The sequence below is a fragment of the Coenobita brevimanus genome, chromosome 104 (genome assembly GCF_032717465.1).
Source record: "Coenobita brevimanus isolate Jiangsu-jjx chromosome 104, ASM3271746v2, whole genome shotgun sequence".
NCBI classification, from domain to species: Eukaryota; Metazoa; Arthropoda; class Malacostraca; order Decapoda; family Coenobitidae; genus Coenobita; species Coenobita brevimanus.
In genome coordinates, this window is record NC_137057.1 from 49,051,913 (window position 1) to 49,064,089 (window position 12,177).

Sequence of the window (12,177 nt, forward strand, 5' to 3'; positions counted from 1 at the left end):
TCTCAACCATATGGCCGTTGCCACACTCAAGTAGCGATAAGATAACGCACATTAACACACACACAACACAAAGCACCTTGCCCACACACACACACACACACACACACACACACACACACACACACACACACACATTTTCAACCTTCGACTCATCATCATCATCATCTACACCTCTTTTCCATATCTCACAATAGGATGAGGTAACAGTAGTACACATAACAACTACTTAATCTCTCTCTCTCTCTCTCTCTTTCATAACGCCAGGGTGACAAAAGAAAAATGGCAACGTCGGAAGATGAGACGTGGCACACAAGCACGAATGTAAACAAATAAAATGGCGGGAACTTTTGGTGTGAAGCAGATGAGGTGATCACTGTCGAGGTGTTTGGAGGAGAGAAGAGGGAGATGGAGGGAGGAAACGAGAGGGAGGGAGGGAGAGAGAGGAGAGGGAGGGAAAGAGAAAGATGAGGAAAGAGGGAAAGGAGTGGGAGGAGTGAATCATGACGGTAATCAGTGTCCAGGTGTTTGGAGAGAAGGGTGATGGAGGGAGGAAAGGACAGGGAGAGAGGGAAGGGAGAGAAGGAAGGGAGGGAGGAAAGGACAGGGAGAGAGGGAAGGGAGGGAGGAAAGAAGAGGGAGTGAGGAAGGAGTCAGGGAAGGGAGGGAGAGGAAAGGCAAAGACAGGGAGAGGAGAGGGAAAGAGGGAGAGGAGAGATGTGAAAAAGTTGCTGGAGAGAGAGAGAGAGAGAGAGAGAGAGAGAGAGACCCCATAGTCAGTCTCACCGATCAATTCTCTCTCCATTGTCATGGCTTCTACAACACACACACACACACACACACACACACACACACACACACACTATTTTCAAGCTCATTGTATTATATTCCCACGAATTCGCGTTCCGACTCTCTCTCTCTCTCTCTCTCTCTCAGGGCATGTCCATCACTTTCCTCCCTGACGCATCATATCAGAGAGAATCATCTATGACCAGAGAAACATACCAAGCCTCTCTCAGCTTAGGAATATTAGCCAGCAGAGGAAAGTGATAAGTAGAAGAGGTGAAATATTAGGCCAGAGAAACATACCAAGCCTCTCTCAGCTTAGGAATATTAGCCAGCAGAGGAAAGTGACAAGTAGAAGAGGTGAAATATTAGGCCAGAGAAACATACCAAGCCTCTCTCAGCTTTGGAATATTAGCCAGCAGAGGAAAGTGACAAGCAGAGGCGAAATAGGCGAACTGTGTGTGTGTGTGTGTGTGTGTGTGTGTGTGTGTGTGTGTGTGTGTGTGTGTGTGTGTGTGTGTGTGTGTGTGTGTGTGTGTAAATCCTCCACACCTGCCTACCTTCCATTCCCTCAACCAATCCCATCCTTCATTACCTTTCTTTACATTTTCTTTCTCCTTCATTCCACTCTGACTCCTATGCCTCACTCAGTTTAATTTTATCTTATGGTGTTACACAGAGCTTACGTCCTAGAGTTATCCCCATCGTGAAAGAGTTGATGGGACTGGTATGAACACTCAGTAATTCTCTCTCTCTCTCTCTCTCTCTCTCTCTCTCTCTCTCATATAGTTCTTTCACATTAACTTGGTCCAAATTTTTCAGCTTAATTCACGCAGCTCAGTGGTAGAAAAACACAATACAATCGATCCATAGCACTTCTTCGTGACTAGCACTACATCGCAGTGTTAATTTAATATTATAAAAGAGAAGTTATAGTAAACTGAGTACAGCAACAGTTAGAGAGAGAGAGAGAGAGAGAGAGAGAGAGAGAGAGAGAGAGAGAGAGAGAGAGAAATATATGCATTTTGGCGGAAGTGATAGTGATGTTCGTCTCCTACTACCGGTACTATTACTACTACTATAACTACTACTACTACTACTACTACTACTATTGCTACTATCGTTCTTTACATCATTACCAATTATTATTAATGTTTTTATTATTATTATTATTATTATTATTATTATTATTACTTATCATTATTATTATTAACAGTAGTAGTAGTAGTAGAAGTAGTAGTTGTAGTAGTAGCAGTACTAGTATAATAGTAGTAGTAGTAGTAGTGGTAGTAGTAGTAGTAGAAGTAGTGGTGGTAGTAGTAGTAGCAATAGTAGTAGTAGTAGTAGTAGTGGTAGTAGTAGTAGTAGTAGTAGTAGTGGTAGTAGTAGTAGCAATAGTAGTAGTAGTAGTAGTAGTAGTAGTAGTAGTAGTAGTAGTAGTAGTAGTAGTAGTAGTAGTGGTAGTAGTAGTAGTAGTGGTAGTAGTAGTAGTAGTGGTAGTAGTAGTAGTAGTAACAGTAGCAGCAGCAGCAGCAGTAGTAGCAGCAGTAGTAGGATATTGTTGATAGTGTTGGTCTTGTCACTTGTTTTTGTGCTTCGTGTATGACCAGGTGAAGGTGGGGGGAAGAACTGGTTGTGGCAGGTGTGTGTGTGTGTGTGTGTGTGTGTGTGTGTGTGTGTGTGTGTGTGTGTGTGTGTGTGTGTGTGTGTGTGTGTGTGTGTGTGTGAGAGAGAGAGAGAGAGAGAGAGAGAGAGAAAATAATAAGTATAGGATACATATAAGGATACCATTAGCCTGAGAGAGAGAGAGAGAGAGAGAGAGAGAGAGAGAGAGAGAGAGAGAGAGAGAGGTAGTGATCCAACATGCATGAGGCAGGTGGAGGCAGAGGGAGGCAGGTGAGAGAGGCAGGCTGCTGGGTGAGGCAGGTGTGGAGACAACCTCGCTATTGAGAACTAGCTCTCTCTCACTCACACATAATCTCTCTCTCTCTAAAGTGCAAATCACTCACTCACTCACACATAATCTCTCTCTCTCTAAAGTCCAAATCACTCACTCACTCACTCACTCACTCACTCACTCTCTCTCTCTCTCTCTCTCACATAATTTCTCACTCTCTAAAGTCTATATCATTCTCTCTCTCTCTCTCTCTCTCTCTCTCTCTCTCTCTCTCTCTCTCCATCTCACTCATACTCTACCTCCATCTCTATCTATCAATCTATCTTTATTTATCTATCTATTTAATTTAGTTTTCTCCTTTTATCGCTCATCTAAAAGAGTCCCCCCTCTCTCTCTCTCTCTCTCTCTCTCTCTCTCCGGGACATTTAAACCCACCCTCCCCCACACCGGAAGCTTGGGGGAGAGAGGGAGGGAGGAGATAAAGAGAGAGAGAGAGAGAGAGAGAGAGAGAGAGAGAGAGTAAGGGAGGAGAGAAAATAAGAGGGAGAAAGGGAGAGAAGAGAGAGAGAAAGTAAGGAGAGAAAGGGGGGAAGAGGGAGGGAAAAAGAAAGGTCAGAGAGAGAGAGAGAGAGAGAGAGAGAGAGAGGAAACAGCTGAGTGAAACAAAAAACAACAAAGACAAGAAAAATGCCAACTTTCCCCCTTGCCTTTTAAACTCTCTCTCTCTCTCTCTCTCTTCCTCCCTACCCCCTTACTTCTCTCCTCCCTTCCCTCCCCCCTTCCTTCCTTTCTTTCCTCCCTCCTTCTCTTCCTTCCTTCCTTCCTTTCTTTCCTCCCTCCTTCTTTTCCTTCCTTCCTGCCTCCCTTCCATCCTTCCAACCTTCCTTCCTTCCTTCTTTCCTCCCTCCTTCTCTTCCTTCCATCCTTCCTTCCTTCCTTTCTTCCTTCCTCCCTCCTTCTCTTCCTTCCTTCCTTCTTTCCCCCTTCCTTCCTTCCTCCCTTCCTTCTTTCTTTCCTAATTTTATCCCTGCCCTCCCTTCTCCTATTTCCTTCCTCCTACACTCAGTTTTTGCTCTCTCTCTCTCTCTCTCTCTCTCTCAGTTGAATAAAATAGACTGGAATCGGCCAATATCAACAACTTAATGTATGGGAGAGACAGAGAGAGAGAGAGAGAGAGAGAGAGAGAGAGAGAGACAGACAGACAGACAGATGGAGGAGGTAGGGAAGGGAAAGGCAAGGTTATGGAGGGTTTGGGTGAGGCAGGGTAAGGCAGGATTAGGCAGGGTAAGGCAAAGTGAGGAAGCATAAGGCAGGGCAAGGCAGGGTGAGGAGGGATGAGGCAACGTAAAGGAGGACGAGGCAGGATGAGGCAGGGTAAGGTAGGGTTAGGAAGGGTAAGGCAAGGTGAGGCAGGGTTAGGAAGGGTAAGGCAGGATGAGGCAAAGTGAGGAAGCATAAGGCAGGGTGAGGAAGTATTAGGCAGGGTAAGGCAGGGCGAGGCAGGGTGACATCGAGGCAGCTACCGAAATAGTGGCAGTGGTACCCGCGTGGTCTCTCTCTCTCTCTCTCTCTCTCTCCTGGTTCTAAATGAGGTGAAATTAAATCTAGTTCACTTTTGGGTTTAATTTAAGCTGACATTGGATGATTTTATTGAGAGAGAGAGAGAGAGAGAGAGAGAGAGAATGACGGTGAATGCATATAATTTTGTCATAGAGAGAGAGAGAGAGAGAGAGAGAGAGAAAGAATGACGGAGTGAATGCATATAATACTGTCAGAGAGAGAGAGAGAGAGAGAGAGAGAGGGGGGGAGGGGAACATGTGTGCGTGAGGTTAAGTGCCTGAAGGTGAAGTGCGTACACGTGTGCGTTGAGTGTGTGCGTGACTAGTGTGTGTGTGTGTGTGTGTGTGTGTGTGTGTGTGTGTGTGTGTGTGTGTGTGTGTGTGTGTGTGTGTGTGTGTGTGTGTGTGTGTGTGTGTGTGTGTGTGTGTGTGTGTGTGTGTGTGTGTGTGTGTGTGTAGGTTCTTGCATTACTAGACATACACACACATATTCCTAAAATATTCATATATAATTGTTTCTGTGCATGGTTGGGAAAGAGAGAGAGAGAGAGAGAGAGAGAGAGAGAGAGAGAGAGAGAGAGAGAGAGTTTGTATCAGCAAAACTAGTAAAATAATAATAATAATAAACATCATCACAATCATCATCATCAACATCCACACCTTAGCCTTGAAAAGATAATGATTACTAGTGAAGGTGAAGGCCTCACGAATCTCATCAAGCAGCGGCATTTTCTCACATGAGCTGCCCGACCCTTCCCGGCCCGACCGTAGCTCTTTTGATCAGCTTATATCTCAGCAATCACAGGGCCAATCACTGCGTGGATTGCACCATAAGATAGCCCAAGTCCCTAAGATTTGTTTCTGACAGGTTTCATCCCACCCCGGCACTGCACGTACCTTCAAAAGAGGGTCACAGGCAAGACAGTTTCTCGTAATGGCATGAAACTTGGTAGGCAAACAGCCAGCAATATACTCCAGGCATCCTAAGTGTGTATGGCCACATTTGTGCCTTCGGATTTAAATGGCCTCGCTCGTACCTCTCCGACAAAGGCGTTTTACTGGTGATGATGATGTGGTGATGATGATGATGATGATGGTGATGATGATGATGATGATGATTTTGATAATGATGGTGATGGTGATGATGATGATGATGATAATAATAATGATGCTGATGATGTTAATGTTTCAATCCACACAGGTAGGGTACAATGCGTTTATAATCATTGCTTGCTGCCATCACACCAATGTTATCGGATCAGAGAATGGCGTTTAGCAAGATAATGGGTGAATTTTTATCTTTCTCCCTCGTTCTTGTTGCTCTTGTTGTGGTTGTTATTGTTATTTTTTGTTATTATTATTGTTTTTGTTGTTTTTCTTGTCTGTTGTTTCTTTTTTTATTCTTGTTTTTGTTGTTTTTCTTATCTTTGTTGTTTTTGTTTTTGTTGTTTTTCTTATCCTTGTTGTTTTTGTTCTTCTTGTTTTTGTTGTTATTATCCTTGTTGTTTTTGTTATTATTCTTGTTGTTTATCCCCAGTCTGTTTGGTCAAGCAGTCCCGTCGACCACACGTAAACAAGTGGTACTGTGGGGCCGTCCTACAGTACATGTGCGGGGAAATATGAGGTTTGTCTCCCGGGTGGATAATATGCTAATTAAGTCGCTAAAGAGAATGTGCTTCGACACGCTTGATGAAGCTGTACAGAAAAGAGCAAGTACAGAAAAGAGAGAGAAAAGAGCAAGTACAGAAAAGAGTAAGTACAGAAAAGAGAGAGTAGAGACGAGAGAGTAGAGAAAAGAGCAAGTACAGAAAAGAGCAAGTACAGAAAAAAGTACAGAAACGAGCAAGTACAGAAGAGAGCAAGTACTGAAAAGAGCAAGTACAGAAGAGAGCAAGTACTGAAAAGAGCAAGTACAGAAGAGAGCAAGTACTGAAAAGAGCAAGTACTGAACAGAGAAAGTACAGAAGAGAGCAAGTACAGAAGAGAGCAAGTACAGAGAAGTGCAAGTACAGAAAAGAGAGAGAAAAGAGCAAGTACAGAAGACAGCAGGTACAGAAAAAAGCAAGTACAGAGAAGGGCAAGCAAACCCATGTAGCATCAGCGTCGTGTAGGAAAGGTATAATAGGGAAAATAAATCACTGACGAGAATGCATTACGATACTCTTGCTGGGGTTATGGGAAAATAAATCACTGACGAGAATGCATTACGATACTCTTGCTGGGGTTATGGGAAAATAAATCACTGACGAGGATGCGCTACGATACTCTTGCTGGGGTTATAGGAAAATAAATCACTGACGAGGATGCACTACGATATTCTTGATGGGGTTGTAGGAAAATAAATCAATGACGAGAATAAATCAGTGACGAGGATGCACTACGGTACTCCTGATGGGGTTATAGGAAGATGGGGTTGTAGGAAAATAAATCAATGACAAGAATGCGCTACGGTACACTTGCTGGGGTTATAGGAAAATGAATCAATGACGAGAATGCGCTACGATACACTTGCTGGGGTTATAACAAGAGGTCAAGCAAACCCATGTAGCATCAGAATCGTATAAGAAAGGTATAATAGGAAAAATAAATCAATGACAAGAATGCGCTACGATATACTTGCTGGGGTTATAGGAAAATAAGTAAGTGACGAGGATGCGCTACGATACTCTTGCTGGAGTTATAACAAAAGGTGCAGCAACTTATCAGCGTCGTGTAGGAAAGGTATAATAAGGAAAATAAATCACTGACGAGAATGCATTACGATACACTTGCTGGGGTTACAGGAAAATAAATAACTGACGAGAATGCATTACGATCCTCTTGCTGGGGTTACAGGAAAATAAATCACTGACGAGAATGCATTACGATACTCTTGCTGGGGTTACAGGAAAATAAATCAATGACGAGGATGCATTACGATACTCTTACTGGGGTTATAACAAAAGGTGCAGCAACTTATCAGCGTCGTGTAGGAAAGGTATAATAGGGAAAATAAATCAGTGACGAGGATGCATTACGCTACACTTGCTGGGGTTATAACAAAAGGTTCAGCCCCGCCGTGATGCCTGGAGATAGGAACACCAAGGGCAGGCACTGATAAGCAAACAGGAAAACTTGCTTCTAAACAGATAACACAGATAGGGACTACAAGACACGCCCGCCTCTACCCCTCTGCATGGAAACACATTACTGATTACTCTGAACTGCCCTTACCTCCCTCGTCGTGGTACGTGGTGGCAACAGTCATCCACTCACTTGATGTAGTGCTGCCTACTTCTTCCTTCACCTTTATCTTTGTTTTTCTGTGTCTGTCCTCCTCTCTTCCCATTTCTCCCATCTTTCCTGTCACTTTTTATTGCTCTTCTTTCCTTTTCAGGTGGCTTTACATTGAGTGACAAGCTTAATGGTTTCCTGTAAGCCAGGAAACCATTTACAACGCTGGGTGGTAACCATATATGTGTTCCCTACGTGTCAACCCATACGTGCTCCCTACGTGTCAACCCATACGTGCTCCCTATGTGTCAGCAAGTGGGCTGACGGCGGGTTAGTGCCCCCTCCCCGTAAAACAACAAACCCAAAGACAAACGGCCACTCCTTACGGAATTATAGCGTCTGGCGATGGACAGACAGACAGAACTCCCTCATGGTCGGCATAACTCTAGAAATATGTACCCAAAGGCCAGAAGTCCGCATAATTATTCCCTCCATGAAAAAATAAAAACAAAACAGAGCCAAATTCAATATCCGTTCATTTCGAGATGCCTGGACACACTGCGTTTAAAAGACTGGAGGTCATAGGCGGTAGGAAATACAGACAGAGGGAGACAGTTCCAGAGCTGACCTGTTGCATACATGAAGGACTGGGAGTAACGTTTTAACTCTTGCATTAGGGAGCTGGACAGAAAAGGGATGAGAGTTTGTTGCAAGACGGGTGCTGAGCTTGTTAACCCTCTCATACTAGACACACTGGTGAGGAAGAGCGAGGATGAGGTGCACGGATGGGCTGCAAAGGGTGTGAGTTAGGGAGAGGATAGCGTGACAGCGGCGGAGAGTGACATGGAGGGGATTTGTTTGTGGCCGCCCCTAACGGGATTGTGGCGTCTTGCGAGAGAGAGAGAGAGAGAGAGAGAGAGAGAGAGAGAGAGAGAGAACATCTAAAATATAACCGTGTCCTATACTCCTCATTTTAACCATACACTATCACTAGAACAAGATGCTAGTCACGAAGAAGTGCTGAGGAAAAGGATGTGGAGCCGTAGCATTGTGTCATTCTGCCACTGAACTACGGGAAATAAGCTACAAAAGGACGAAAATTTATGCCACGTTGAAACACACTACAGCCGATGAATGGATGGAAAAAAGGGCAGTAGGCGAAGGAGAGTACGCTATAGAAGACTGTAAATTGACTCCCTGTGTTTGAGGTACTGATTATTATTATTATTATTATTATTATTACTGTTGTTGATATACACACTCTCTCTCTCTCTCTCTCTCTCTCTCTCTCTCTCCCAACCATGTACAGAAACAATTATGTATGAATGTTTTATGAGTGTATGTGTTTATGTCTAGTAATGCCAGAACACACACACACACACACACACACACACACACACACACACACACAGAAACTCACTCCCACATTCACTCATAAACACACAAACACACACACACACACACACACACACACCGCTATTTACAACAACACTACTAGCATTATCAACACCGATATTGTGAACATACTTCTATCTATCTATCTATAGCCCGACGCCCTAATCCCGCAAAAGGGTGGCCGCAGACAAAACGCCTCCAAGTCGCTCTGTCACCCACCATGCTTGCAACCCAAAATTCGCATCCAATAAGACCCCAAGAAAGTAGTGTGCATTTGCCAGCTTGAAGTGCAAGGAGTATAGATCTTGATTCTGTAGTATGGATTGTTATAAGGACTGGCAGAAGGACTTGTGCTACGGCTCTACATCCTTCCCATGGCACTTCTTCGTGACTAGTACCATACTCTATACTCTTTTCACCTTAACTTGGCCCAAAATTTCGTCTCTTTGCAGCTTATTCCGTGGTTCAGTGGCTGAGAAAAAAATACCAAGGCTATACATCCTTTCCACGGCACTTCTTCGTGACTAGTACCAAACTCTACACTCTTTTTACTCAAACTTGGCCTAAAATTGCCATCTCCATCTTGAATGCTGAGTTGTAACAAGAAATTAACACTAGAATATGATGCTAGTCACGAAGAAGTGCTATGGAAAGGATGTAGAGCTGTAATATCTCTGCTTGAATGCTGAGCTGTGACAAGAGATTAACACTAGAATATGATGCTAGTCACGATGAAGTGCAACGAAAAGGCTGCGGAGCTGTAATATCTCTGCTTGAATGCTGAGTTGTAACGAAAGATTAACACTAGAATATGATGCTAGTCACGAAGAAGTGCTACGAAGAGGAGGGAGAGCTGTAATATTATCTTTGCCAAATTAAGATGCAGAAGGACGAAAATCTGGGCCAATTTTGGGTGAAAATACTACAGTTGAATTTTTATTGCAGATCAACATTGAAGATGGAGAGATTGCAATTATACCTCAAGTTAATGTGAACAGAGTATGGCATTACGTACGTGTGTAGTTAATACCCACCCACACACACACACACACACACACATTAAATACCTGAGAGCCTTTAACTACACACACACACACACACACACACACACATTAAATACCTGAGAGCCTTTAGCTACACACCCACACACACACAAACACACACACACACACACACACACACACACATTAAATACCTGGTAGCCTCTAACTACACACACACACACACACACACACATTAAATACCTGAGAGCCTTTAGCTACACACCCACACACACACAAACACACACACACACACACACACACACACACACACACACAGATTAAATACCTGGTAGCCTTTAACTACACACACACACACACACACACACACACACACACACACACACACTCCCCGTGCAACTCACATGAAAATTACACGCATCAAAAAGAACTCTTAACATCATAAATAGAGTCTGAATCAGCATGAAGGAAAACGCGGCAGGAAGGATGACTCAGAAGCATGAAGGGGGATTGAAAGGAGTATGTGGCGGCTCAGATCAGCATGTCCTAGATTTGAAACAGCATGAGGGACCTTCTAAAAAGCATGAAGGTCACTCTAACAACATGAATAAGGCTTAGAACAGAACTGAGAAAGTTTGAAAAGCAAAACCAAACTTCTTTTCTTACTCTACCTTGGCCCAGATTTTCGTCCTTTTGCAGCTTATTTCACGTAGCTCAGTGGCAGAAAAACACAATGGTATAGTTCTACATTCTTTCCATAGCACTTCTTCGTGACTAGCATCACTGGTGTTAATCTACTGTTACAACTCAGCATTCAAGATGGAGGGACGGCAATTCCAGAACAAGGCAGAGTTAAATCATGAAAGATGGTAATTTTAGGCCAAGTTAGAGTAAAATTAGTATAGAAAATTATAAAGACAGATTGAGGTAAGCTGAAAAAACAAACAGTGTGATTGGAAAGCGTGAAAAAAACAGAAAAAAACAGACATACGCATTTAAAAACAAGAGTCAAACGTGTTACTCCGGGCCTACATAAATAATACGTGTGCTGACAGACTCAAAACAGCGTGAAAAAAGCTATAATAATAATAATAATAATAATAATAATAATAATAACAATAATAATAATAATAATAATAATAATAATAATGATGACGATGATAATAATAATGATGACTTCAGCAGCCGTACGAGTCACATGCGTTACTACGAACTTAATCAATGTTGGTGACTCACGACGTAAAGTTAAAAAAAAACACACACATGATAAGCGGCAAACATGAGTCAGACATGTTAACCAGCCTCATAAATACATCAATAAGTAAATAAGCATCTCAAGACTACCAGACCAAACAGGTAAAGGTGTTTGGTAACGTTAAAGAAAATTATCAAAACAAAAGCATCTTAAACGTGCTACGAGACTAAATGAATTGTGCTGTTTGGTGAAGTGAAAGACAAGGCTCAAGACAAATTAAAGCATCTCAAACGCGTCACTACGAGATCAGATCAAAGTGTAGGTGTTTGGTGACGCGTAAAACTGCTCCAAACACCAACTCAAGCATGTCAAGCACGTTACTAGGAGACTACACATGACACAGTGCTGTTGGTTGACTTACAAATCCGTAACCCCTGCTCTTGCCGGTCTGTCTGTCTGTTATAACGACGGCCTCTTCGATGTCGCCGTACACCTCGAAGTGCTCACGTAGGCTCTTGTCCGTGGTGTGGTATGGGAGGCCGCCTACGAAAATCTTAGTTAGCGTCGTATCCTTCTGGCCTATGCTCTGGGGGTCGAGGGCCTGGTGCATGGTAGCCGCTGTGGGCATGGTAGCGGGGAGGGCGCCGGGCATCAGCATTATGGTGGCTATGGCGGTGGATGGGTGGTGGCGTGGAGGCGTTGAGTGGAGCAGCGGAGCGCGAATTACCGCTAGCACGGGTGAGGGACGACTGCTGGGCCAGCCACCCACAGGGCCAACGCGGGGCTCTCATGGCTGCCAGAGAACGCCAGAATTTCCCCACATTTTTTACCTCCACTCAGCAGGGAGGGACTGGGGGGCGGAGAGACAGTGCCCCGAGGTTGTGGGTACCCTTGAGGGGGGTCAGGGGTGGGGTGTGGAGCGGGGGGGTGCGATGATGTGGGGAAATTCAGGGAAATAAAGATGGTGTGTGACCCCAACAGCCACGTGGTGACAACAGCTGCACCCCCTCCCCCCACACAGGGCACGTGTCTTACAGCAGCTGGCGTGCCGTGCCCTCCCCTACACATGTGCTTCATCCCACACCACTTCATCACACCAAAAAAGTGGCCCAGCCTGAGCGGTGGTCGGGGTGG

General features: G+C 44.1%; 1 protein-coding gene across 2 annotated transcripts in view; it reads right to left on the reverse strand.

Annotated features, from left to right (window-relative positions):
• Positions 1–11,771, reverse strand: part of LOC145415912 (RNA-binding protein 38-like) — a 75,632-nt gene extending 63,861 nt beyond the window's left edge. For both annotated transcript variants that reach the window (XM_080285027.1, XM_080285026.1), the window contains exon 1: positions 11,465–11,771. In XM_080285027.1, the coding sequence (XP_080141153.1) occupies positions 11,465–11,701 (237 nt within the window). In that variant the 5' untranslated portion in view covers positions 11,702–11,771. The remainder of the gene's footprint in view (positions 1–11,464) is intronic.
• Between the last annotated feature and the right edge of the window lie 406 nt (positions 11,772–12,177).